General features: G+C 52.9%; 8 protein-coding genes across 8 annotated transcripts; 4 read left to right on the top strand and 4 right to left on the bottom strand.

Moving 5' to 3' along the window:
* Positions 1-207: 207 nt before the first annotated feature.
* On the top strand, positions 208-1,594 carry J4E87_002677 (uncharacterized protein; the record flags this gene model as incomplete). Its single annotated transcript, XM_049374313.1, has 2 exons — positions 208-563; positions 613-1,594. 2 exons carry the CDS (start codon positions 208-210, stop codon positions 1,592-1,594), a joined length of 1,338 nt encoding a protein of 445 aa, XP_049236453.1.
* A 510-nt stretch (positions 1,595-2,104) lies between these two features.
* Positions 2,105-3,502, bottom strand: J4E87_002676 (uncharacterized protein; the record flags this gene model as incomplete). Its single annotated transcript, XM_049374312.1, has 1 exon — positions 2,105-3,502. The coding sequence occupies one exon, from the start codon at positions 3,500-3,502 to the stop codon at positions 2,105-2,107; it is 1,398 nt and encodes a 465-aa protein (XP_049236452.1).
* A 2,190-nt stretch (positions 3,503-5,692) lies between these two features.
* On the bottom strand, positions 5,693-6,547 carry J4E87_002675 (uncharacterized protein; the record flags this gene model as incomplete). Its single annotated transcript, XM_049374311.1, has 2 exons — positions 5,693-6,125; positions 6,174-6,547. 2 exons carry the CDS (start codon positions 6,545-6,547, stop codon positions 5,693-5,695), a joined length of 807 nt encoding a protein of 268 aa, XP_049236451.1.
* Positions 6,548-6,746: 199 nt separating this feature from the next.
* Positions 6,747-7,910, top strand: J4E87_002674 (uncharacterized protein; the record flags this gene model as incomplete). The annotated part of the gene is made up of 3 exons (XM_049374310.1): positions 6,747-6,813; positions 6,864-7,016; positions 7,069-7,910. The coding sequence occupies 3 exons, from the start codon at positions 6,747-6,749 to the stop codon at positions 7,908-7,910; spliced, it is 1,062 nt and encodes a 353-aa protein (XP_049236450.1).
* A 1,083-nt stretch (positions 7,911-8,993) lies between these two features.
* Positions 8,994-10,516, top strand: J4E87_002673 (uncharacterized protein; the record flags this gene model as incomplete). The annotated part of the gene is made up of 3 exons (XM_049374309.1): positions 8,994-9,125; positions 9,173-9,800; positions 9,849-10,516. 3 exons carry the CDS (start codon positions 8,994-8,996, stop codon positions 10,514-10,516), a joined length of 1,428 nt encoding a protein of 475 aa, XP_049236449.1.
* Positions 10,517-17,493: 6,977 nt separating this feature from the next.
* Positions 17,494-18,612, bottom strand: MCR1 (NADH-cytochrome b5 reductase; the record flags this gene model as incomplete). The annotated part of the gene is made up of 4 exons (XM_049374308.1): positions 17,494-17,937; positions 18,000-18,205; positions 18,258-18,582; positions 18,607-18,612. The coding sequence occupies 4 exons, from the start codon at positions 18,610-18,612 to the stop codon at positions 17,494-17,496; spliced, it is 981 nt and encodes a 326-aa protein (XP_049236448.1).
* A 1,260-nt stretch (positions 18,613-19,872) lies between these two features.
* J4E87_002671 (uncharacterized protein) lies at positions 19,873-21,321 on the top strand (the record flags this gene model as incomplete). Its single annotated transcript, XM_049374307.1, has 1 exon — positions 19,873-21,321. One exon carries the CDS (start codon positions 19,873-19,875, stop codon positions 21,319-21,321), a length of 1,449 nt encoding a protein of 482 aa, XP_049236447.1.
* A 1,349-nt stretch (positions 21,322-22,670) lies between these two features.
* J4E87_002670 (uncharacterized protein) lies at positions 22,671-24,949 on the bottom strand (the record flags this gene model as incomplete). Its single annotated transcript, XM_049374306.1, has 5 exons — positions 22,671-24,145; positions 24,191-24,443; positions 24,500-24,595; positions 24,654-24,770; positions 24,824-24,949. The coding sequence occupies 5 exons, from the start codon at positions 24,947-24,949 to the stop codon at positions 22,671-22,673; spliced, it is 2,067 nt and encodes a 688-aa protein (XP_049236446.1).
* Between the last annotated feature and the right edge of the window lie 2,869 nt (positions 24,950-27,818).

Genomic DNA, 27,818 nt, shown 5'->3' with positions numbered 1-27,818 from the left:
CGCATGTACAAGGGGGCGGATAATCTTCTGGTTCGCGGTAGTTGTAAGAGGGCTGCAAAATTCACGTCACAGGTTTGCAATATGTCATCGAAAATGTCGCTGGTTGGCATTGAAAAGGTAGGCGCGCTGCGCATACTGCAGGCTCTCCAACTGTGAACATCTTTCTACCTTTCACACATACCACTACGCATCAAATTTTAGCCCAAGATGATGTCCCAAGCAGCCCGCCAGGCTGAGAAGGCCATTGGCCATGGTGACAACGCCACCACCGCGCAGAACGTCACCAACCCTGGCAACGACGAGAGCACCGCCGACTACTCAGAGACGATGAAGGCTTTGGCATGGTACGGCAAGAACGATGTTCAGATGATCGACACCGCGAAGCCCAAGATCCTAGAGGACCGCGATGTTATCGTCAAGGTCACTGGTTCTACCGTCTGCGGTTCTGACCTGCACTTGCTTCACGGCGCTGTCGTGGAGATGCAGAAGGGCGACATTCTCGGACACGAGTTCTGTGGTGTTGTAGACGAGTGCGGACCTGGTGTCACAAAGTTCAAGAAGGGGTACGTACGCATCCGAGTCTTTGATCAGCGCGTCGCTAACACCAAATAGCCAACGAGTTGTTGCCTCTTTCCAGATCGCCTGCGGTGACTGCTACTACTGCAAGCAGAAGCTGTCCTCCCAATGCGAGAAGACCAACTCCAACACCATCGAGAACGCCATGTACGGTGGCCGGACAGCAGGCATGTTCGGCTACTCTCACTTCACTGGTGGATACGCCGGAGGCCAAGCAGAGTACACCCGTGTCGCTTACGGTGACGTCAACCTACTGCCTCTTCCCGATGACGTTCCGGATGAGCAGGGTCTCTTCCTCTCCGACGTCGTATGCACCTCATGGCACGCAGTCGTCGACACCGGCGTCAACAAGGGCGACGTCGTTGCCATCTGGGGCGCGGGTCCAATCGGACAAATGGCCGCAGACTTCTCTCTCATGCAAGGCGCATCGCGCGTCATCATGATCGACCAAAATTGGCGTCTCGATTTCGTCAAGTCCAAGTACCCCAACATCGAGACCATCGACTTCTCCACCCTAGCCAAGGGCGAGTCCGTCACCAGCAAGCTCAAGGAGATGTGCAACAACCGCGGCCCCGACGTCAGCATTGAGTGTGCCGCCGGCGAATACGCCAAGGGCTGGGCCCACTACTTCGAGATGATGCTCGGTCTCGAAACCGACACCAGCGAGCTCATCAACGAGATGATCACCAGCACACGCAACATGGGCCGCTGCGGTATCACCGGTGTATACGTCGGTTTCACCAACCACTTCAACATCGGTTCTCTTATGGAGCGCGGTATCCGTCTCATCGGTAACGGTCAGGCGCCTGTACACATGTACTGGGAGTCGCTCCTCAAGATGATCCAGGAGAAGCGCATCGACCCCTCAAAGATGGTCACTCACCGTGTCCGCCTCGAAGACTTGGACAAGGTCTACTACAAGTTCGAGAAGAAGGAGGATGGCATGCAGAAGGTGTTTGTGGAGACCAAGTGGAGTTTCCCGGCGTGGGAGGGCAGCCCCAAGTTGACCAGGTACTAGATCTGATGTCAGTGTAACGAAATTTGTAGCATAGTTTAATGATGATACCAATGTAATGAAGTCAGAATGAACACTCCATGAAGACATTATTCGGTGATATGTCGGTTGCAGGAGTTGTTGTTGCGGGCCACACGATTTTGCATACGTCACTGTTCCACCCCAACCGGCAACTAACACCTATACTGCAGTGCTTTTATAGACGCTATTCTGCTTAGATGCTTCACGATTAGGCAATGATGACCGTTCCATCTTTGGAATCTTTGGACTTTCGATGCCTTGATTACAAAACACCGATGCACGCTGGGGTATAGAATCTATGATTACGTTGTCAAACCATCACACCCTCGAGCTAGAGGAGTCACAAGAAGGCAAGTATCATGAATACCTATGTTTTACGTAGTGCCGCAGCGCAGCCTCTACGGTACATCATCCTCCTTGGCCATTCAACGTCACCACACAACGTTCCAAGTTTTCCCCCACACGGAACGAACGATGCGTGCCTCCCCCATATCAGCCCGAGCCCGTTTTGTTGATATTCCCATCCGCAGCCATATCAGCCATGATCTTCTTCCGTATGATGGCATTCGTCCAGTGCATCCTCGTCTGGTAATACTTGGGCACACTGTATAGGAACCAGGCAATGACCCACGAGTATCCGACCGCATACTCGAAGCGGTTCAACCACTTCGAATCGGTGCCATATCCCAGCCACTTTCGCAATTTCCTCCACTGGTGCGCCACGACCATCTCGGTGATGATAGGTAGCATCTGTGCAACGTACCAACAGGCAATACCCCAGTGGTCGCTCATGGGGACCTGCTGCCATCTAACCAGCGCATGAATGAGTCCGGATACAAAGAAGACGAGTGTGTTTTCGATCAATCGGGTTGAGATCGCACCGCGCTGCATGCCAAGCCAGCCCCTCGTCACGCACTTGATATGGCCCGTCAAGGAGTGGTAGACAAAGTTGTGCCAGTGCTTTGCCCAGTACCTTCGTACCGACCACGCGGTGCTCAGCGAACCAAAGAGACACTTGGACCACTCTTCCGGTCCGTCCAGCCCTGAGCCAACCCAAAGGACGGCGAATATACTGTGATATCCCTCGTACAGCCACATGGATGAAATGCACCAGTCGAAAGTGTACATGAGCCGCCAGGATATCTCCCGTCTGCCTATGGACATCGTGATGCGGTCGAAGAAAGATAGAAGCCCCGGTCCCATATATGTGGCAGGGTCTAGAGCTCCTGGTGAGTAGTTTTCTTCGTAGTAGGTGAAGGCGCACTGCGCGGCGTAGTAGAGAGGTAATTTGAGTATGTGGTAGCCGAGGAATTCCCAGCGAGAGTAGCCGTGGCGGTGACCCATCGGTAGCACAACACCGTGCTGAACGCGAGCGCTCGGTAAGACGGGCTCGTCAGTCTTCTTGTCAGTCGCAACGTATCTCTCTTCGCTTGGCTCCTCCTTCGCCGCCGAAATTGCATCATGGGATGATTTCGGTAAAATGTGTCCCTGCTGCTCAAGCACCTGCGTGTGATTGCGATCGAATAGCACTTTGTATCCCTGCCTGACTCTCTCCTTCTTTTGGTCCCAGTCTCCCAGACTTCGCTTCTCTCGTGTGAGGACGGGCGCGAACTCCATGACGCAGACTTCGTAGCTCATGTGGACGAACCATATCAGGCAAGTTCGTCCGAATGTGTCGTCGAGGTAGTAATTCGGCGTTAAGTAGTCCGAGTGCCGAAATGCATACCATGTTGGTAGCGCGAGGGCGAGGATCGAGAGCTTGCGGTAAAAGCGTGTGGAAGGTGGGAAGGAGAGGATGTAGAGTGCCCAGAATACGGCTGTGGTGAAGCACACCACGGGTGTGATGCTGTCGGTGATGCGCCAGTTGTTCTTAACGTAGCTGCCGGGCATGGTGGGCGAGGTCGCTTCCAGATGGTCGGCAGTCGCGAGACACGTAGATGAGAAGATTGAAGCTTCCACGGCGTTAGGAGTACATATACTCAGGAATATATGAATAGCGGGGGTGTGGATTGTAAGTTTGGACGCGAGGTCGTGTGGCCCAAGGTTGGTGTTGTGGGTACCTACGTGTAGTTGCGGTAATGAGTAGATTTGTCCAATGCGCCTGCCTGCCTGTGAGAGGATCTCGTAATCGCGACTGTCGTGTCTTCGAGCAAAGGTGCATCAGTCGACGAGACAAGTAGACGCAGGCTCTCACTGCTCACTCACCTGAAGTACGCTTCGCGTGCCTTCCAATATTGGGTCCAAACTCCAATGGTGGAGTAGGTACCTTCACTGCATAGCGCGGCTCTGTCTCACCGGATCAAAGTATCCATGAGCTTCTTGTACTGACCTATAGTGTCTGCGATGCATGGAGATGAGAAAAGAAGAGAGTATGAGGGCTATGTAGCAGCTGAAATCTGGGCGTGCACGTGTGCAGAACAGAATGTGGGTATCATGTGACCAAGGCGCAGTGGATATCAGGTGTAGCACCCCCTTCAAGGGAAAAGCCAAACACCCTAGAGCCTACATTAAGATAAAAGCTTACAAAGTAGGTAACCTAACAGCGACGTAGGCTTCTAGGTGTTTAGTTTTTCCCTCGTATAAGGTGTTAGGGTGGTTTGAATGGGGTTGAATGGTATTGGGTGTGCCAAAGGGCGCATGGACATAGTCACGTTAATGGATGGTTCTGCGAGCCATGCAATAAAGCCGACTTTGTTCGCCTAAGGTTCGTTCAAATTGCCCACTGAGGTAAGCCCTCTTTGTATCACCTTTGCAGCTCGATCCCGATCGCATCTCTTATTCTATATTGTGCAGCTCCTGTACAGATTGCGTGATAGGATAACTAGCCAGATGTCTACTTAAGACGTTCACCTTGTGAGTCGCGGTTGATTGCGAGGGCCGGCTGCTATACAAGTAACTTTGTTAGTGCTGATTTAAGGATTATAGAGGGGCTAGAAGGTACTTACGTCGCTTACGACAAGAACATCTTCCTCGGCGGCGGCGATGTCGGTGTCGTGGTAACCTAGGACGGGGACTTGGTGAGACATATTAGTATATGTAGTAGTCTCGGGGCGATGACAACGCTCCTGGCGGGATACCGCCGCAGGAGATCAGGTTGAGAAGAACGAGGGTCTTGGCGTGGTTCTTCGAAAGTCGTTCGATCTAATGTACAACTGGAGGGAGAAGTGAACTAATTATGCTTTCTATGCAAGAATCAAACTGAACAGCCTAGAGCCTACGTTAATGTTAGGTCACCTACTTCGCAAGTTTTTGTCCTAATGTAGTCTGCAGACCTGTTCAGTTTTTTTCTTCTATGTGGTGCAACCTCGGTTTGGGCCTCGTCTAGGATGCTGCTCGTGTCAGTGCTCTACACTCAGTCCAGGAATCAATAAGCCAGCTTATCGTATAGTGTAGCAGTAAGGAAAGCCACCCGCAGTGTACGCCAGTGGCGAACGTGCATAGTAACTGCTATAGCACCAAACCATCTCTTGATGTATGCTCCCCAGTTGGGGTTACATTGACACCGAAATGAGAATGCGGGATCGTCCGCTCCAGCTAGTAAGTCATTCAAGCATACTTCACCCAAGTCGGATATCACACATCATTCCAGACGCGTCACCATCGCGTCATCCGACAAAAAGCGGCCAGGAGCAAAAGCAAAGATGAGATAACCAAGGAACACATACAGGGACTGCAGAAAATGTGTTGAATTCCTTTGTTATTAATATAGTGTCTGCCAAGGAAGAAAAGCATACTGGCCGCATGAGGTCTATTGGCAGTCCGTTGTGTATTGTTGAGACAACACAAATTTCCGTCTATGTTGAGGCTGCGGGTGCTGAGGCGGATGGAGCCCAGACGGACGCCCAGCCACAAGGTGTGGCGGGTGACGTTTCGAAACCAGTTCCAGATCGTGGCGCATAAAGGCTACGCGGCCTTGCAGTGTCGCAGCCATAGGATCGGGTATATGCAGAGTATGGTGTAACGCGGGTGCTGCCGTTGCTTGTGGACGCCAAGGGCGACTTGTGGTGTCATTGCGGCACCATGCGACGACGCAACGCTCTGTTGCTACTCTGAGGCATCGTGGCTGATACTCGGAGGTTTTCACATGCTGGCATACTTGTCGTGACTGGATTTGACCTTCATGTCCAAGGCTGTCTCGTGGAAGTTGCCTTCGACTCTCGATTTCCGTAGTTTCTTGACCTCAGCATCGTTCAGACGCCGGCCAATCTGGTCCTCCAGCTCCTTGCGACTAATCTTGACATTGGCCTTTTCTTCCTTGCTTGCCTTGTTTCGCGGTTTGAAGCGGGCTTGCATGCGGATGCGGAAAGTAGTGCTGAAGCTTATGTGTTCTGCGTCGCCGCGTGGCTCTGGGCCCTTGGAGGAGGATTCGTCGATGGTGAGGAACAGGTCGCGGGCAGTCTGGAGGGAGAAGGCAGAGGGATTGTCAGGTACAGGGATGACGACAAAGGTTTCTTCGGGGGAGATGGCGGTTGCGGTTGCGCTGAGGACGCCGAACTTGTCGCAGCTCAGATATCTGGACTAGGTTAGCGGTGCCAGCACCATCCATGTCGTGGTTCCTTACCTTCCGTGATGGCCCTTCAGACTAAGCTGCTCTGTGCCAGCGATGCGATTCGCGACAAAGACCTGGCGCACATCGTGCGGCTCGGCCGTCGCGACATCGCCGTCAACGATGTTCTCCAGCTCGCTCGCAAAGACCTTTCCATTGGCGTCGCATGCCAGACACGTGCTCGGTGTGTCGATGGGCAGCACAATGACTACGGGGCCTGTGATGTCGCTCGGCGCATCTGCGCTCACCCAAGAGTCGTCATGCTCCGCTTCGGCAGGCGCGCTCGTGGTGAGCTGCTTCGAGGGTTTTTCGTCGGCGTCATATGGGTCGGCAGCTTTTCTGCGCTTCTTGACCTTCTTGTCGCCTTTGAAGTGGAGGGCTTTGGGCATAGCGATGGCGTTGTTGGTAGTCGCAATCAGGCGTCGGAGGTGAGAGATCGGAGCTGGCCGAGGCTGCAGCAAATCAGGCAGGTGCAGTCGAGGTGCGGACCAGATGAGACCAACCGCGCACTACCGCATCACGATAAAGTCGCAGTACCGACTACGTAGTGAATGCCATCACATACCTGTATCTTGCTAGACGACTAACATGGCCAACGCTAATGCTGCAGTCAACCAGAGCGCCGTCGCCGTGGGTCTCGACGCCTTGAAGAACAGTGAGTGGTAGCTGCATGGTTGTGACTCAGCTTGGCTGATATTGCTCCAGATGATGTAGACTTCTCGCTACTTGAAGAGGCCTTTGGCTCGTCTAGCCTGGGAATCATTGTGGTAAAGGATCTCCCGTCCAAGTTCCATGAGCTGCGACATAAATTACTATCCTACGCCTCTGCTCTCGGAAACTTACCAGAGGATGAATTGGGTAAGCGCCACTAATTAAATCTACATCTGAAAGATCACTGACATGGCACTAGTCAAGCTCGAATCTCCAGCGTCCAAGTGGCTGGTTGGCTGGTCTTGCGGAAAGGAGACGCTCAAAGATGGCAAATACGACACTCTCAAGGGCTCCTACTACGTCAACTGTGCCGGCGGATTCGAAGAGCAGCAGAAGACGGTTGCTGAAAAGTACCCCTCCTTTCCAGAGTACACCGCGCCGAATGTGTGGCCGTCTCAAGAGCTTCTCCCAGGCTTCGAGGAGACTTTCCGAGAGCTATGTACTCTCATCATCGACATAGCTGCTTTGGTTGCTCGTGCCTGCGACAAGTACGCTGAAGCCAACATCGATGGCTACCAAAAGGGATACCTCGAGCATCTAGTCAAGACAAGTGTTTCCACCAAGGCCAGGCTGCTGCACTACTTCCCCAGTCCCTCGCCCGCCCCCGATACATCGAGCGGTGACGAGGACGACTGGTGTGCGACTCATCTCGATCATGGCTGTCTGACCGGTCTGACATCTGCCATGTTCGTCGACGAGGCTACCAATCCGCCAAAAACAGGTGCATCATTCTCGCCCCTACAGGAACTGGATCGCTCACCGGACCCCAAGGCGGGTCTCTACATCCACTCCCGTACCGGAAACGTCACAAAGGTCAGCATACCTCGAGACTGTCTCGCGTTCCAAACAGGCGAAGCGCTCGAGATCATCACACAGGGCAAGTTCAAAGCCGTTCCCCACTTCGTGAGAGGCGCGGCGACTGGGGGAAAGGTAGCGAGGAACACATTGGCAGTGTTCACCCAGCCGAACCTGTGGGACAAGGTCGACGACAAGAGAGACTTTGCAGCTTTTGCCAAGGAGATTGTTGAGAAGAACCACTAGGGCTGAAGCGGTCATTGTGTAGCGACTTCGCAGATCAGTAAATAGATAAGATGTAGTAAGATTACATCAGGCATCTCACCTGCTCATCTTACACAGTGCCAAGCTCCCAAATCATTTAGCCCAAGGTACCCGTGGACCTGAGTTGGCGGCTATGGATGGTATTTGGGGGTTGTCAGAATCCCATGCAGCCTCGAGGGCTTGGCCTGACAGCTGTGGCTCGTCACGACGCCAGCGCTAGCACCTGTACCGTCGAAGCTGAAGAGCCTCATTTCGGCCGCCCACGCACGCATAATCCAACGCGTCGTCGTCTACGCACGCCATCGTCGTCGCAGCGCGCTAGGAGACGGCGATGATACGCGCTACACACATTGCGCGGCCTCGAAAGTTGAAACACACAAAACAGCGGCTGTCATCTAATCTACGTCGACGATCCCGCCCTGCACTGTCAGCCGCCAACCAAACGTGGAGGGTGGGTACAGACGCTGCGTTGGGCCCGAACTTTGCGCCACACGTCCAATGTCCTGTCCACCTGTCATGGCAGGCATCCGACGATGCACGTCGGCTTCTCTGCGCAACCTGAGGCACCATTCCCGCCCTCGCCACAGCCGTGCCAACACACGCTCTATATTCGTTTTCTTGACTGCAGTGCCGGCTTCCGGTTGGCGCGTCGTCGGCCACCGCCACAGCGAATTGCCCATGCAGAGGCTTGATGCCAAGACACTGAAGGCCTGAAACCGGTGGGGTCTATTCACCATCCACCGACGAATATTACGCGGCCACCCATGCTGGCTCGGCGCTTGTTCCCCCTTTCAGCCCCAACGCCAATTACACGGCCAAAAATCCCTATTCCTTCTCGACGCATCTCTATCATGCCAAGAAAGCGTATCCGAGATGCCGTCTTTGCATGGGGGAACTTGCTTGCACCCTTGCATTCCACTTAACCTCCTTCTTGGTTCGATCCAACCCACACCAATGCAGCCTCTATAGCTGTCACTGTCGCTCATTTTTCTTCCTTCTCTTGGTCTTCCTATCATTTCTTGGGCCTGTTTTCCCACCATCAGTCGTTGAGTCGTCTGCATGCATATGTCTTTCCTAGCAAAGGCCCCGTTATCGCTTGCGCGCGCCACCATCTCGAGCCTTGCTACTCCTCTGGAACCCGCCGCTGGTCCTGGCAAAATGGCTTCCAACAACCGCCAGAATGTTACTTGGGTTGAGGTGTGTAGTTATCATATGATATGACAGACATCTACTAACATGTATAGGGTGTTCGCGGAGTTGCTTCCTTCTGGGTCGTCGTAACACATTTATGCAGGGCTTGGGACTACAGCCTGTGGTCGCCACGAGACAATGAGAATGCAGCACCCCAACTACTGCAGCTACCTTTCCTCCGATTACCGTTCCAAGGCCGCATTGGAGTCACAATGTTTGCCTTCCTCACCGGTTACGTATGCGCCATCAAACCACTCCGACAAGCCAAATCCGGAAACATCCCAGCTGCGCTCGAGACACTGGGCAAATCTGCTTTCCGCCGCCCACCGAGGCTGATCATGCCTGCGACTATTGCCCTGGTCATTGCGTGGTTCTTCGCCCAGCTGGGAGCTTTCGAGGTTGCGCACCTTAGCGACTCCCACTGGTTCCGCCGTTCCGTCCCTACCAACATTGGTGGTCTTGACACGGAAATCCCACGCTTGATCAAGAACTTCCAGACCTCATGGTCCGGCGCCAACAACGAATACGACGACCACCAGTGGGCTCTCTTGCCTCTGTTGCAGGGTGCCTTCCTCATCTACGTTCTCTTGTTCGCCACCGTTTTCATGAAGTTCCGCATGCGCCTCTTCACCTGCATGGTTCTGTTCCTCTGGTACTGGATGCGCACCAGCCCTGAGAAAGGTGTGTATCAATACTCCGATTTTTATTACTCCAAGCTGACATTCTTAGAAACCTTCGAGTGCCAATTCCTCTACGGTGTCATCCTCTGCGACCTCGGCTCCGAGAAAAGCTTCCGCGAATTCGTCAACAGCCGCGTAAAGGCCCGCCGTATCGCGACCGCATTCCTCATCCTCCTCGGCTGGTACGTGGCGTGCTACCCCGGCGAGCACTGGGAGTGGTCGACTTGGTCTGTTCAGCTCAAGAACATCGGAGACTGGATCATTCCTCAAGGCGCGGCAAGCTACCCCAAGCGCTGGACAGCCATCGGATGGGATCTGATGGTCACTGGAATCTGGCTATCGCCTTCCCTGCAGAGCATGTTCTCGAACAAGCTCTTCATGTGGGTTGGCCGCAACAGTTTCGCCGTATACCTTACCCACGGAACGGTCATGAAGGTCGGCCTCGCGCGCCTGATCTACGGATTCAGCACCGCACCTTACCACGTCGAACAGCCAAAGGACGGTCAGGGCGAGGCCATCGAGCACTACATCCCCCGGTCTACCAACTGGTTCGTCTGGGCCCTCGCTATCCCTATCTTCTTCGTCGTCGAATACACCATCGCCCATCTCTGGACCACCTACGTGGATGCACAGTGCGCGAAAGCCACCAAGTGGCTCGAGGACAAGATGTTTGAGAAGAACGAGGATGAGAAGCACGGCGCCGCCAACATGGCTTAAACCAACACAATGCGCAATATTCCAAGCATCAGGAGTTACAGATGAGAACCTCCTGCTCGATTTCCCTTGTTATCGGATTTTCATTTTTGGGTTACGATTTCCTTTGTCGGTTTCATCATCGTCTGCGGATACCAATATTCGTCGCATTTCATGGAGTTTCTTGGTGTCGAAGACAACAACCATCATAAAGCATGGAGCTTTCTTTAGATGAAGCAAATGTCCTCGTGTCGCAACGACAAGATATATGCGACACTGTTTAGCGTAGCGAATAGCGAGTCGAAAGTTCACCAAATTATCTAATTCAAACAACACATCAACTCCAACATATCTGCGCGATCCACTGCCAACGTGTTCTCATCTCAGCAGTAGCATCCGATCTTCATTAATGCGCGGTGAGACTGGAATTCCCCGCAGATCACAAACCCACGCAGCGATCCCAAATCTTGGCCGCCTCATTATGGAAAGTATCGCAAGCAACGAATCGTGAGCCCGAACAAATCAAACGAAATCAAATAAAGAGACCGAGTAATAACGCCATTGCCAATCCCCGCTCCTCATCACCTCTTTCCGTCAAGAACCCCTTCCCTAATCCAATCTCCGCCTTTCCCCAATCGCCTCCATCGCAATCCTTCAATGACGTACACTTCCCTGCACGTCTGCACAGGACCCTCTTTCCCGCAGGGGCACTCTGGCCCACTCTAGGGCGACCAAGAAATCCACAAGACATCACGAGCCACATGCACAACTTGTTAAGCTTATTGCCAAGCTCGCTGCTAAAATGCCGCGAAGGTGCGAAGGGGGGCCTTTAGCCACAAAGGGTCTTCTTGGCGGAGGTTGGAACCGGCTGCTGCCGATTATTACCGCTAGCTGTGGCGGTGGGTGTTGTGTATGCGTGTGAGGGTGTGCGAGAGAATGCATGGTGCCGTACGTGGCAGTGGGCGCGTGATGTTGTTGATCTGGAGGAGGAATGAGAATGCCTTTCTGGCGCATGGCATGTGGTATTCCCATCGTCCGCTGTGATCACGCATCTGGAAGGTTGTGGGGGGCAGTAAGAACAGGGATGCATAGGCTTGCGCTCCTTTGCGGTCTAGGCGGAACAGACCCTGCGATGGGTTTTGTACCGAACGACGCTCTCGATGGATTTTTTTGCTCAACGACGTCATCTCCCTTCTCCGCTTTCGCTAACGCGGAGGATGTCCTCTTGTAGATTGAGACGGTCCGTACGGGTATATTGACGGTCGTATAGTGGGCCGTCGCATTATCCCGCACTTCTTCGTTACGCGCCGATACGATGAGCAGGACGTGTCTTGGGTACTTGGCGGATGAGGTTTCGCATGGTTTCAGCTGCCTGAGCAGTTGCATGGGAGTCTGAATGGACTCTGATGTTGAGGAAAGGAACGCGCGTAGTTTGCTGAGTGAGATTGGGCCGCGTGTGACCTGGCCTTGTTCATGACATCTTCGTACAACAGTTGTACAACACCGGTAAATATCTAGCTGCAAAGATGAGCTCGGAAGGGGTAAATGGCGACTAATGAATGACCAGGAAGCTTTCTAAGAAAACAGACCACGACATATAGGCCAGAAGGGAACATCGTTTCATCAGCACGAGGAAGTTAATATTTAGAGAGTAGGTGTATACTCTCCCAAGCTTAGTTACATGCATCCTTCTCTCCGCAGTGTCTCATACGCCCAACACTCATCTCTTTCTCTTCGTCCTATTTCCTCACGATGCCTTAATCCCTCGATCCATCAGTCTCTCAATGCCAATACTTGGACCCACCGTAAAAAGTCCTACCATATATCTGGCCCCGCGGATTTATGCGGGGTAGTCGTCTCTGCTGTGGGTTACTGGTGTAATAACTGCGATCTCCGCCTTCTGGCATTATGGGCGGAAGTCTCCAGGCATTCCTTGGTAGTTCAAATAGTCTGTCGCTTCGATAATGTACTTCGTATGGACTGGGCATCTTCGGTTGCGAGATGTATGTGTTGAAGCTTGATGGCTGTTTGGTGGTAGTTATCTGTAGGTGTTGTTTAGGGATGGGGTATGGGGTAGAAGGCTTTGGTAGATCAAGGGACTTGTATGATTGCTTAGTGGCTTGCTTTGGGTATCGTGGACTATGGACTGTGGACTGTGGTATGAGAGAGGTAAGAGAAACATCGCCGCGACGTTTTATACGCCTGGCTTCTTCAATACCGCAGCATGGAAGAGGACAGTGATGACTGCTCGCGTGAGGTATGTCGCAGCTACGTGCATGTTAACAGCTCTACATGTCTCTTATTGAAATCACCGAGGGCCGCTTTGTTGGCAACTTTGGTTTGAACAGGCAGCTCTTAGAATAGATACAGCGCAATATTTTGGTGAGACAGGATCAGTAGATTCGAAGCACGTAAAGGTAGACATTTAGATAATGCAGGTGTGTATAAACTCATTCAAGCTAAGTTACATACATTCTCCTCCTCGGTTCACCACACGTCCAGAACTCATTCCTTTCTCTTCTTCCTGCCTCCTCACAGTTCATCACTCCATCACCTCCAACCATATCTCCAAGTGCCGTTCATGATGCTCCTCTCATCTCTCGCCCATATCTGGCCCCGCGTGTTCATACGGGGTAGTCGTCTCGGTCTCGACCCGTAAAAGTCTCCTCTATCCCCTCGGAATCCCGGCATCATGGGAGGAAGTCTGAGACCCTGCCTTGGCATTTCACTCAGGTTGTGGCGGGGATAAGCAGCTCGGCCTTCATAAGGGTTGATGGGCATTTTTTGGTCGCTGGAAGGCTACCTGGGAAGGTAGGCGTACTGTGGCTGAATGTGAGTTTGGTGTCGCTATGTGTGGTTGCTTTCTGGGTATGAGTAACGAGACTTCGGTCGATGGAGTAAATTGTATGCTGGCTTGGTTGCTTGCTTTGTGTACTGTGGATTGCGATATGAAGAAGGTTAGAAAAGCATCGCAGCGGCGATATATATGCCTGTCTTCATTCAATATTGCTGCGCACAAGAGAATCGCAACCACTGCTGGCGGAAGGTGTACTGTTATCTTGTAGCCGTATGTATACTGGTAGCTCTTCACGTACTCGGGCGAGATCATCAAGGCCTGCATCAAACAGTACTTGACACGTACGGTGCCTTGTGTTCGCACGGACACGTCGAGATATTCAATGAAGCTGTATACGATGCTTGACTATTGGAAGCACGTTTGCTCAATATCCATCAACGTGTCTGCCCTGCTTGGATATTCCCACTAGTATGATGAACTTAAAAAGATGGGGTAGCAACCTCGCAACACTGAGATGATGGATTGAGGATGACCATAGTTATTGAGTGGTTCTTGGGTGACCCACAGAGAAGCTGAGCAAGGAACCACCACAGCATATATATATAATCACACAGTAGACACGCACTTCAAGAACGAGAGAAGCATGAACTGAGGCATTTTGATATCATCTCATTACAAAATACACCCGGGACCTCTTCCTTTCCACTCTCCAAGTACTGCCTTCAAACACGTGAAGCCCATCACATCCCACCATATCTCTCGACTTCCCATCTACCTTGGAGGTCCAGGCCCCAACCACCTTCCCGTCGCGCTCCATCCGTAGCCCGGTCCGCCTCCTCCGGGATAGCCTCTCGGTCCATACGATGATGAGCCTGGGGGAAACATACCAGGAAACTGCGTTCGAGGACCAGGCAGAGGTCCCCGAGGAAAGTCTTGCTGTCCGCTGTAACGAAACTGTTGATCTTGCTGGTGTTGTCTGAAGTATTCCGCGTTCCTTCTCCAGTCTTCGAAGGGGTCTCGTGGCATTTCTGTGGGGTTTGCTGGGTAATAGGGCTTGAGGGTACTGTGTTGTGTTGTGTTGACTGGTTGGCTTGGGTATAGTAGTAGAGTTTTACTTTGGATGCTGGAGTGTAGAGAGTAAGGAGGAGGTGTTGCGAAATACTGTATATGCCGCATTGTTGGTGAAGAGAGTTGGACGCGGAACGAATGTATTGTAGGCGGTTGTGCAATGAACGCAGTCGTTGGTATTCGTGAAGATGTATAGCGGAGGTTGGGTAGAACGATGTGACATTGTATAGAGATAGAGAGGACGCGAAGGAAGCCTTGGTACAGCGTCTATGACGATCCAAATCAGCGTTCGATAGTCAGACATACAAGTTATATATGCCAAAGCACGCCTCGATCTTGTGCACGAAAAAAGATGGAACAGGTCTGCAGACTACATCAGCATAAGAACATGCAATGTAGGTAGGCTAGCATTCATATAGGCTCTGGAATCTTCAGTATTACCATGAGCTGACGTGCCCTTGCCCTTCCAGAGTTCATGCTCTCAATCAAGTGACACGACATGACCTCAACTTAGCTGTGCACCGCCTTACAGTTCTTCGCTTTACAGTCGTCTCTGTCCATCATGTAGCTTCTGTCATCTTCAAACCCACAGACCCAGTATCCATCTTCATCAAAGTGGCGCCTCATATGCTTTCCCCATTGCTCTTCGTCCATGGCTCCGGCCCATATACCCTCGTATTCCCAACATATCAAACAACTTCGCCTCTCAATTCCATTTTTCGTAGTAGCTGGGAGATGCGATTCAAGCACAAAGGAACATGAGAGTCCTTGATGAGTTGGCCCGTCTTGAGTGTAGGACCTGGGATAGAACAACTTGACTGAGAGGCCACAGTATGAACACTTGTGTTGATCTTCTTGATCCCAGAAGAGATCTTTGCTTCCCTCACGGCGTAAAGCGAAAGCTCCGGGACAGAAACCAGGGTTCATACCGAGAAGATGTCTGATGCACATTGACCAGGTTCGTTTTTTGCGGCGACAAGGCAACTTCGGTAGTATGCGAGCGCATAGTGCGAACGCATGTAATTTTCGGCCCTGTTTTCTTCCGGAACCAGGGTGTAGGATCTCAATCTCGCCTTCTCGCAGTTCAATCGTCTTGTCAAGGGTGCCGTGCGGTTCAAGACCGTTCCGCCGTTCAATCTCGAAACCACATGCGTCTCCGTTATTCTCGATGTAAGCGTTTGAAAGACGTACACCTCCATTCAAGCGCTCGTCCTCTAAAAGCTCATGCGTTTCTCCAGGACCATCGTCACTATGCCCGTCCTGCGATTGAGAGTCTCCTCGAGCGTATACCACATCATGGTCATTTGGTCCAGCGCCTTCGCGCGCGAGCCAATATGCTACGCGAATGGCACTTCCTCTGCGTTCTGCTGGGGTATCGCGGGAATTCGGGGTACTGATAATTGGCGTGTTCCAGAAAAGTGAGGGACTGAGCCCCCGCGAGTATGGTGGTGGAGGGCTCTGGGCATCGTCCATGGCGACGGCTCGGCTAGATCTTCTCGATCCTTGAAGTTGCATTCCTGGGCTTTAGTAGATGAGAAGCCGAGGGAAGGCGAATATCTTATGGAGGATACCAGTCGTTTAATGGCGGGGTCAGTGATGTAATGTGCGCGAAACCCGTATGGGACAGGTCGCTTGAAGCGAATATGTCTACCATGGTACATCCGGTCTATGTTCTTATCTTTCCAACACAGTCCCTTCCAATCCTCTCTCATCTTAATCCACGCGTCCTATCCCCACAACTCTATTCAACCTAGCCTCCACCCCATCAAGCACCCCTCTCAAATCTTCAACATCTCTCCCAATATTTGACACCATACTAAACACCTGGCCCACCTCATGCGCCGTCCGCCTACCCTCCACTCTACTCAACACCGTACTAAGGTTAATTACATCAGCCTTCCTCCGCACCCACAGACAACGACGTTGAAGATCGCAGTTGGCGTATTCCAAACCCAGACGATTGCTATTGCGCATGTGACTAGCTGGGGGAGAATCATCGTCATCGGAGTGCGGGTAGTATTGCGCTGCATATGGCGATTTCTCAGATGGAAAAGGCGAAGATTGAGTGGACCATTGCGCCGAGTCCTGGGATTGATATTCTGGTTTCAGAAAAGGGTACTCAAGATCTCGGAACTTTTGGATGAGGTCGCGGATGGTAACGCGCATTACGGTTAATGCTTCTTCTTCGCCGCTTGAGCGCATACTCTGCATGTCGCGGTCGAAGTGCATAGTTCTTCTTTTGCCGCCTCCCCTCCCTCGTCTGCCTCTTTTTCGACTCTCGTTCCCGGGCTTGCCACTGCCGTAGTACTCTTCGGAATCACTTCTTGCGCTGGGACCGTGACTTTGGTCTCTCCTTAAGTTCCTCAGTCTCTTTCTCACTCTTCTCAGATGCCTTCTTTCTTCCAATAGTGCTTGCTTCAGACTTGACAAGATATTTTTGATCTCTTCTGGTGCGGCATTAAACGTCGCTAGATTGGACCAAGAAACTTTAAGCAAAGTGGCGAGCGTAAAGGTAAAGGAGATGAAGCCGAAGATGGTCGATATCATGGATAGCGGGGAGAAGGCTGTGTGGGATATTGTCACACCCATCTCGCAGTCTATGTCGCCTGAGGGATTAGTGCTAGTAGTGCTGAGTAAGCCTGGTTCGTGGAAGGTGGAGGTCGTGGTACAGCTGCAAGTCGTCGATGAATTGAACCAATGGGCGCCTACGCAACAAGAGATGTTTGTTTGGGTTCTGGTTGCACGGAAATGTCGGAAGCAGGCGTTGTCTACGTCTGCAAGACATCCTCGGCCTGAAATTGTTTCCAAACGTCACGATTTGATCAGGACAGGTCCCCCCGGTTGCTGGCGCCGACCCAATCACCTAAAAGCGGAAATAGACTGACTGATGCTATGGTCAGCCAAGCTGACACATTCAAGTACGATGGAAATGACCTTCTTCCTTTTGTATCGAGCGTGTTTGTGAGACCGACAGATTTGACCACAGTGCCGTTTGCTGTCTTTGCAATATCATATGGAAGCAGTGTTGGGCCAGGGTGACGAGCGAAAACCGCGTCTTTGCATGTCTACATTCGCTCTTGCGAATTTGTTCCATGGCACATACTACCCGGTATCGTACACTTATATATACACACGTCTAGAACTTGTAGATCTGGTCCTTGCTGTAGCCAAGCTCCTTCAGCATTCCGTCAAGCTCGCCCTGGTCGGAAGGGCTCTTCTTGCCTCCGCTGATAGCCTTGTACATGCCTGGTGGTCCACACACGAACAGCTTGATCTTTTCGCCTTCCTTGGGCTCAGGCAGAACAGTCTTCAAGAGCTCCTTGGTAACGTGTCCCTTGCCGCCTTGCCATGATTCAGGTGGGTTGTCCAGGACGTAGAAAGCGCGGAAGCGCTGGGGGTATGTGTTCTCCAACTCCTCCCACTCGCGCTTCAACAGAATGTCCTCCTCTGAAACGTTGCCGTAGATGAGCGTAACCTTGGTCTTGTCCTCGGGGTTGCGGAAGATGTGTCGTGCGGTTTGCCACATGGGTGTGATACCGGTGCCACCAGCGATCAGGGCAATGTGCTCGTGCATGTTGGGCTGTGAAAGAGACATCAATGTTAGTGTTTGTTTCACAACTAGGATATCGAGGAGGCTCGTACCTTCCATTGGAACTTGGGGATAGGTCCCTTGATGTCTAGCCGTTGGCCTGGCTCCATGTTGTGCATGTGCTGAGACATGGGGCCGTTGGGGTAGGCCTTGATGATGAAGTCGACGGAGCCCTTCTGGTCCACGTCGCTAATCGGGGTGTATGGTCGGATAACTGGCTTCTGCATCTCGGGGCCCTTGTACTTGGTGATAACGGCCGCTATATCCAGTCAGCATGTGCGGTGATTAAGCCATTCTGACAATAGACATACATGCGACAGGCAGTCCGCTCTCCATGTCCTCCTCCGGCAGCTTGAAGCGCAGCTTCTTGGTGTTGTGGTTGACAACCTCGATGTTCTCTAGCGCAAGCGACACGAAACCCTGGTCGCCTCCAGTGAAGGCCTTCTTGACGGCGCCGGTGGAAGAGGGGATCTTGTTGGCCTCTTCTGATGGCGGCGCATTGCCCTTCTGCCCTGACGGCGCGTCGCCGCCCCTCATGAACAAGTAGGCACCGGCGAGACCGGCAGCGCCGATACCCGTGTAGAGAATGCCATTGTTGCCGCTCTTGGGCGCCTCAGATGCGTAACGGCGGACTTGCTATTTTCTGTCAACCTCCAAAACTGACATTGGCGATTTGTAATCTCAAATCAGACGGAATTGTGAGCGCATACCTGGTGCAGCGTCTTGGCTGGGCGGAATACCTGTCTGGCAAACATGGCGAGACGAATTGGTATGAGAAGAGGGGAATGGGGATAGAATTGAGGTGTTTGGAAGAACAAGCGTTATCCGGGTGCAGGTGCTAACGACGGAGCTCATCGTACGCTAGCGCCAAGCAGTAAACGTCATCGCTCTTTTGCCGGCCCGTCCGAACTCAACCCTCATCCGTCTTCCAGTGCGTGCGACAGGTCATGCTATGCTCATCATGTCTGATTAAATGTCACTGAGACTCTCCACGGAATATCATACAGCGATATTCTGCACTCTATACAACAGCTACGGTAGAGGACGAGAAAGGCCGCTCCGCCCGGTATCCATCAGCGACAGATTGAGCATGTTTCTTCGGCACCTTGAGAAATGGATACAATGCGCGGCACTAAGCATCAACTGAACAATATACACACTAGCCATCTCGCGACGAGATGCTGACTGACGAGGCCTCTGGAGATCCTGTCGGCTATGCAGGACTGCAAACAATATGGCGAGGCATCACATCGCAGATGCCCCAACACGTAACCCGGACCTGTCGCGCCACGTTCGCGGAAGCCTGTGTCGGAATCGCCATCAGCACGATATTTATTCAGGCTGAGCGCGGCACATGTTTAACAATACCGGACGGACTAGGATGACATTGTCGCATTGTGCTGTTCACAATGGGTCAGCTGCTCACGCAGAACGTCTGAATCCGCACCTTTCGACTCTGGCCGCTCTGAACATCGCCCCTCAGAAGCCTACAGGAAGTAGAAACAGCGAGCAATCGGATCTGCAATGGTAGAGACCGCGTGTCCTTAATGGCACAGACTGGACCCTGGCGACAAGTGAAGGGGAGAAGCTCGGTCCAGCCAGCTCACAGTGACCGTCGGACCCTACTATGTCATTTCGGCTGCCACAGATCTCTTAACTACGACCCTTTCTTCGCTGTTTTCTTTATTCACCTCCGGTACAAATATACAGCTTTCCTCTAACGATGTTGACTTGAACAACTTTAGGCGCCTATTCTCGAACGAGTGCGTTTCGCATACTTTTTGGGTCGCTAGAGCTCTCTAGGCGAACCATCAACTGGCCCCCTCAGACCGCTGGTCGCAATCGAACCCTCACGAAGAACTACGATTTACTTACTGGCCGGAGCCAGGATTGCTGCCGGTGCACACAACTCTCAATCGCGTCGACATGGCTTCGCAGTTTCCGACACTAGCTTCAATGCGGCAACCATGCGAGCACAACTATACTTATGCACCGAACCTTATCCCCGACTCAGCACTTTCAGTCTGCGCAGTCTGCATCACAGAGGCTCGCATTGGTGAAGTGAAGTTCGCGACATTTGCGTTAGCTCGCCGCGGTGGTATCTTCGAATCCTCAAAAGCAGGGCCAGAGCTACGTACGAATGGTATCGATGACCTAGGTTGGATGTCACACAAGGATTGCACAAGTCGGTGGAAGAGGGCAAAACTTGATTGTTGGAGACTTATTGCGACCCTGGAGAAGCTACGAGATGAACACTTCGACATGGCTGAGGAATGGGGAGTCGACGAGGCACTATATCTTTGGGAACTAGCAAGAGACGAATGTTGGAAGGTGCCTGGCTGTCAATATCTGGAATACCCCGGTTCGAAAGAGGTGGAATTGACATCACGATCGCCGGTGATAGAGACTGTCTCAGAGCCTACGCCCCAGGAAGAAGAAGATTCTGATGGTAGTTGGGAGAAGGTCAAGCGCAGGTGGAAGAGGAGGTCTCAACAGATCTCATTTTCAGACGACAACGAACCGCTGGATGTCGATCAGATGAATCTAAAAGAGATGGAAGGAGTCAACAATAGGCTAGCAGATGCAAGGTCGACACCCAGGAACCGCTTCGACAAGATCGTCAAAACCAGTAGAAGCGCCACCACAGTAGCCGTCGCACAAGCCGTGAGCAGGTCTAAAGGCTTACTTCAAGGGGACACAAAACAAGTAAGGATATCTCTTTCGCTGCCTCTAGTCAACTTAGCGGCTGATTTTCTACGACAGTCCGCTTCTCCCCCTCGCAAATCAGTCAGTATCGACGCGCAAGCCACCATCCTCCCTTGCGATTACACTCCAGCTACGACGACGTCACACCACGAGCACACAGTCATAGAGCGGAGCCGCACCCGGCCCACTTACAGTCGAAGCTCCCGTTTCTACACGCCCTCATGCTGGGCGAGTCCAGAAGGCTACGAGAAAGATGACACCAGTCTTTCCAAGAGCTCTTGGGCGACTGTTGACCAGCTCCAGAGGGAGTTTGCGAGTTTGGAGGTGGACTCTGAGAAGAAAAAAGAGGTGCTTACTGAAAGAGCTGAGGAAGCTGCCGCTGAGCAAGACAAGAAGGCTAACTTGAGGAAAGTAAAAGACAAGGCCTTTCGCGCACGGCGACCGCCATGGCAAGGAGAGAGGCTCTTTCATGATAGCTGGCAGGGTGCCGAGCTTCTTCACATGAGAGACTACTTCAAGAAGGCGCTCGCAGAGGATGCAAATCTGTCATCGCTGAGTCAATCGCATCGCAAGGCATTAACGCGGGGTCTGCATGACTGCGGTAGTGCTTTGATGCGCGAGGAGAAGCAGAAGGAGAAAAAATGGGTGGATGCGGAGAGTGAACGATAGGCGGTACAAGGCACTGTTGGCGGTATCTGTGAAGGAGAAGGGACAAGGATGGAAACGGCGCGCATGTATGCGACCAAACGTTGAGAATAGCTATACATCCCTCGATACGCTGTCGTGAAGTATAATTATGGGTACATGTCGCTGTCCCTTCAACATGACAGACTACGCTGTCCCTACCTTTTGTCACACTTTCTGACCCATCAAGTGCAAGTTCAATCACAGCTCCAAGGTATAAAGTCTCCACCGCTACATACAACGACAACCTCACCAACAACGACACACAGCATTCAGGAAAGCCATATCGCACGCTCAACACAAGCATCTACATTAGTAAAAGCAACACTTATTCGTTCAATTATCCACATATTATTGTCCCGCGTCGCCTCTCACTACCATCCTTAAGAGTTACCCACAAGCACGTACGCCAAACAAACCATGCCCCACAACCCCTATCCCCAACGAGGCGAACATCGGTTGTGGTCGCAATACGGCAGTACGCCCCGGCATGAGCTTCCCAATAACGGCCGTCTTCTCGCACCCATCAGACAGCCCGATGCACATGGCAAAGTTACTCTTCCAGGCACCCAAACTAGATGGTTCAATGATACAGACCATGCTAGCGGCGTAAATCGCAATACAGATCACTGGCATGGAGGAGGTCAGTGGGATACGTACAAGTCGCCAAACATGGGTGGCGGTGGATGGGGATGGGGACCTAGGTGAAGAGTGGGATGGAGTAGCGTTGAACTTGGCTGAGAGTTTTTAAGCAGCCTATTCGAAGAAATCTAGTCGCTACTGATACACTCATTGCGTGACTCACTACCTATATTGAGGTACCTGTGAGACCGACGTAGAGATCCAGACCGAAGGAGAGAGTTACAAGATACCTCTGTACCCGCCAGCAGAACTTACGACTGAGACAACTCGACGACATTCCATCTTATCCAAAGAGCAGACAAGCAGGTTTCGTAGTCTAACATGGGGGTTTGCTTCGCGCCGCTGTTCTCGAACACCAGCTTGGCGAGCCCTCATCACTTCGGCATTCTGTACTTCCAAGCTTGCTTCGGTAAGAATGGGTTATTATTTGTATATAGTATCAAAGTCGTAAACTTGGCAATAGGCGTCATGAGAGCGGTAGAGATAGTAAGAAGGTATACACAGAAGCGAATATGCAGGATCCGTAATCTACAACATGCGATGAAACTATGCTGGGACCGAATGATACGCGCACTGAAGAGAGCGTTGGGGGTATATGGCGGAAATAGAAGAAAAGTGCCCATCCAAATAACACCCATGATCTGAAAAAGTGTTCAAGATCCGAAACCAAAAAGATCCATGCGTAAAGTGCGTTAGGCGTTGATTATGAGGTTGCGCTGACTGGTATCTTCAGGATAGGCCCCAAAGACGAAGCGATAGAGCTCGCGCAGCCACTTGAATGACTCGCTGCGGCCCAGCCATTGCACCGATCGTCCAATCTCAAGTGCCGTCAGCCTGCGCAGTGGTTGAGTGTGAACGCTTCGTAGGGTCGGGTCTGCAAGAACAAGTTTTCGGTAGCTCTCGAATAATTGACTTTGCCACGTCTCGGCGCCGAAGCTGTTGGACGGTAAAGCACGAATAAAGTCTGGAAGGGGGACCTGGCGATTGTAGCCGGTGTTGATGGCTGCCTTGATAATCAGCCCTTTCAGGCGGACCAGATTGGCATCCTCTCGACCAGCGGTGGCGGTAGAGGAAGTGTGTTGTGAGGCGTCAGAGTATGTGGAAAGGTTGGAGGAAGCGGATGACCAACGATCATGTGTCCGTGTCATGCCAGCTTCTGGGCCGAGAACGAGTATGTTTGGCACGTTGGGCTCGTCTGCGGGCGAGAACTCTTCGCGGTCATCGAAGATGGTTGTTGGTGTCTCTGGCTGCATTGGCGTCGCATTTCTCGATTGAATAGCTGAATGGTACGACTCATTGACACTGGAGGATCGCCCAGACCGTTCCGAATACGCAGTCTGGGAGCGATGTGTCATGGAACTGCGTCCGACCGAGAAGGCATACTGAGTCGGTCGTGGAGTGCCGCGATCAGGCCGCACCTGCGTCCAGCCTTCACGGAACAAGTCACACAATTCCCAGCACGCCTGGATCGCCGAGCCCAGCAGTTCCTCGTCGGCTGGCTTGCCATCCCGGCTGTTTTGGCGGAGACTGAAAAGCATTTCTGCCAGTGACCAGCATGCATGGAGCAACGAATCGGTCTCTTCTGGAAGTGAAGTACGCTGCTTCATTAAGCGATGGCATAACGTCAAGTAGAAATCCAGAGTGCGTTCACGAAATGTCTCGGGTAGCGTGCGATCATGTGCGTTGTAGAGATGGTTGTTCAGCTCAAAGCTGACTCTAAGCACCGAATCAGAAGCCTCATCGCCGCGTTGACGCACGTCGAATAGTGCCTGGCAAAAGTCCCGGCAAAGCTCCAGGGTCGGTCGAATCTGCGTGGAGGGGTTCTCCTCTCTACTTTCGTAGAGCTTCTGGCAAAGTCGCCAACACGTTCTCCAGGCATGCTCCTGCATATCAGGGCTTCCACCGGAGTAGTGGAACATGCGTGTTCTGTGGTGTTGGCTCAACTTGGCCAGCGAGTTGCAGAGTGTCCAGCATTCGTCCAGTGCGCTTCGCAGGGCAGCCACTTCCTTCTCCGACTCTTGGATGCCGTGGATCGCCTGACCCATCGTTTGGGTGCCGATGGACATGGACTCGCCGTCTTGCGATTGTGATGACTGGCTGTCGTCCTGTTCGATGACGGAGCTCGCAGAAGAATCCGTGGTAGCATGGTCGTCGTACTCGGCGATATCTGTGCATGTTAGCGCGTGGCCTTGTAAAATGCGTGCAGACATACCAGCGAGATTGACGCTTTTACGAACGCTGCGCCGCCTCAAGTCCTCTTCGAAATCTTGTCTTGTCTGGGCACGCGGCGTGCTGCGGTCGGTAACTGAGTTGGACACGGCGGTATCAATGGGCGTGGTGTAGGCAGAAGATGTGTGCTTGTCCTCGACATCCGGAAGCATGTTAGCTTCTGGCGTTGACGGCGATACGACAGCGGTGTTATCTGACGTGTTTGCGCTCGACGACCCGCCAGACGTCATCCGGTTCTGGTTCTGGTTCCCACGTCAGCCATGTAGTGCAATCATAACAGAAGGGCACTCACGAATTGTTTAAAGGTGTCGGGCGCATGGATGACAGACGGCGGGGCATCGTCCGAGTCAGCCCTGCGCACGGCGGTGTTGAGCTTATGGGTATGGGGCTGTCACAGGTTAGATGATTGCAGGCAGGCAGGCGCGGTAGAGGTGTTGATATGATACCTTTGCGGGCCCGTCCTGGCTCGCCGGGCTCACTATGTCGTCAGTGCCCGGCGATCTGATGTCGCTCATGCCATCTTCGCTTGCACTTGGGTGATTGACCTGGGCATCGTCTTCGATCTGTAGTGGGGTCAGCCCCGCGCGTTCGTATATCCACCCACGACGCGACGTACCTCAGTGTGATCGGTATGGCTTGTGCCGTTGCTGTCGACGGGCGAGGGGTCGACGGTCGCCGGATACGGGCTGGGCGGTGGTTGCAGGTGGTCGGACGTGTGCCCTGAGGATCTTGGGGAGTCCATGTTAGCGGGCAGTCGCCAATGCTTTCGCAGCGAGGGCGTCGCACCTATTTGAGAAGACGTGGGCGAAGGTGCCCGGTGAGCTGGGCGAGTCCGTGTAGGGGCTGAATGCCGACATGGACTTCAGGCCACTCGGTGACGGCATGAGCTGCGTCGCGGTTGCCATGCCTCGCGCTGCTCTTGAGGAAGGCACAACAGAGGCTGCGCCAGGACTGCGCCGGATCTACGCTGCGGTGGGAAGGAACAATCGCGCGTGGTCTCGCGATGGGCTGCCTATCACTCAGACGACGGGGTTGGCGAGGCTGAGCGGCGGGTCACGAATCAGAAGGGAAGGCGCGAAAAGGGTGGGCGGCGGGCGAGCGCTTGCGTCTAAGGAAAGAAGGACGGGACGAGGCTTATCAGAGCAGGCCAGCTGCCGGGAAGAGGCTCAAGGTGCTTGGTGCAGAGAGGTGTCGTTGTTTGTTTCAACACTGCGACTCTGCCTCGGTGGAGACTCTCAGCGCAGACAGGCGGCAGGCGGCGTCAATCGTCTACCTAGCAGCAGCAGCGAACTGCTCGCCCGCCCGTGCACTACGCCCGCTTACAACACCTGTCCGTTCACCACCACCGCTGGGCGCCGCAGACGAATCGCCGCCCTGGGTGCTGCTAAGCTTCAGGGATGCACTGCAGCTTAAGCGCCCAAACCCACGCTAGATGGCGGGCATGGTCAGCGATCCCGCGCCGTGCGTGCCAGAGACACGACACTGGATCCTCTAGAACAGCCATCGCTACCAGCCTGGCTCCCTCTTCCGTCTGCTGGTGCGAACCCCTCCGATCCATTGTCCTACCTGATGCCGTCCCGCGGAACACAAACGGCTGCGCGGCCCTCCAAGGTGTAGGTAAGCAGCCCCTTGGCATCATCTATTCACCCAGCATTAGTTCCTCGCATGGCGAACGTTGCTGCAGATGACTAGGGCCAGGCCTCCTTGAGACGCTAATGCACCCTTCCTCAAAAGGCTCCATCAGGTGCTTGGAGACAGCACAAGTGTGCGGCACAGTCACGGTGCCCTCCCACCGTTTGCTCTGTCTCCAGTCTGGCCCCATCGACATCGACGTGGCGGCCTTGCATCAAATGAAGGCCTGCGTGGTGTGACGACTTCCTGCTCGCAACGGTCCGTCGACACATGGCATCCCAAGAGCCTCTTCTTGCTAAATCTGTAGGATCGTCATCGGTATCGCTCTTCCACTAGCTCATCTCCAGATTCCCCAAGCGTATCAGCGTCCCCGGCTACCATGGGCTCGGATGCTTAGATTGGCCAATCGAATCCCCAACTTTTCCACTGGGACACGAAAGCATACAATTTTTTCTTCCACCAACCTACCACAGCTCACGCCGCGCGTATCTTCAATAATCCCATTAGTCTGGCCTACAAGCAGCTACCTGGCCCATGTCCACCTTGACAATGGCACCAGCTGCCCTTCTTCGTGCGACCTGCGCCGCTTCCGCGTTTGACATTAGCCGCGCTCAAGGCGGCTTGCTAATAAGCGCCGTGGAGCACAGGACATTCTTTCGGCCTTTGTCTAACCGACAGGTACAATCTCTAAGATGACTGACAGGAGGCTGCAGCTACGGCCTGCATAACTCATGCACACAGGTCTACGGCCGATCGGAACGTGCCTTTCGACGCCAATTACGCAGAATGTTGAGTATATCGGCGACGTTGGAACCAACACAGTTTCATGCGCAGGGCACGCTACAACAGTCGATGAGCAATGGCATGGCTTTGAAGAAGGTGTCTAACATACTCGGTGCCCCACTCTGCGTCGATAGCTTTTGTGTATACACCCAACCGAAGCGACCCCGCTCTCACGTTATCGGCGCTTACTCCCATCGTTTCTTTGGCAAGTATTCCCACCACCAACGACATCTAGACTTATTCGGATAATGGCATTCAGATAACCCGATGCATCCGGAGTGATGATACTGGGTGGCCTGAAAGCGATCCCTACTAGCGACTGCCACGCGATATCCCAGGATGCTGGTACGATGGCTACCCGAAAAGCGGGCATTCATTCCTGGATATCGTGCTGGAACAGGAATTTCTATGCCAAGTCCACCAACAATGGCAATCATGCACATGTCTCAATCTACAACTGCTCGGATAAGGGCCGCTACATTGGCTTTTGGAGTGTTGTGCATCCCACCAACAGCTGGATTGCCTGGTACGAAGCCGCTCGTTGTTTCCCCAATTGTACCCGAGACTAAAGGGCGCTTTAGGTTTGCTATTGTAGATGCACAAGACACAATAGTAGGATCAGCCGAGCACCCTTTCTTGTCCTGGGCATCGTTCGAAAAAGCAACCCTTCGCAGTGTCCGTTTCCTCGATACTGAACCAGACCGGTGTTGGCTTCTTAGGCCAACATGGGCGTCCTCACCGCTCAAAAGGTAACGCGAATCGCGATGAAAGAATCCGAAGCCATCATTCTACCCGTGACGCTATCTACAGCATGAAATCTCCGAGGGGCTTAGCTCTTGGAAAACCCCCTCCCGTGCCGGGCGCTTCTGCAACCCATGAGGTGCTTTGCGGCGCACGTCAGCCTTAAACGAGCATGCCAACGCCTCGAGTCAAACACACGATTTGTCACAGTCTGCCTTGGGCAAACAAAATGAATGTACAGCCCTGTACGACTGACGCTGTGCGGCAACAAGGAGGCTCAATGTTGCACCACATCTTGGACAACATGACTGCACGCCTCTGATCATCACCAACGAGTGTATACACAACATGTCTCGCCTGAGGGTGCCAGATATTGTAATAAGCCCCGGTCAACATTCGCTTATGCGACTGCGACGCACATGCTCTCCCATACGAGTGTACGATACATACAACGA

The sequence above is a fragment of the Alternaria ethzedia genome (assembly GCF_023757985.1).
Source record: "Alternaria ethzedia strain BMP 0044 chromosome Unknown scaffold_4, whole genome shotgun sequence".
NCBI classification, from domain to species: Eukaryota; Fungi; Ascomycota; class Dothideomycetes; order Pleosporales; family Pleosporaceae; genus Alternaria; species Alternaria ethzedia.
The sequence above is the reverse complement of the archived record's forward strand: the minus strand, read 5'-3'. Positions and strand labels throughout refer to the sequence as shown.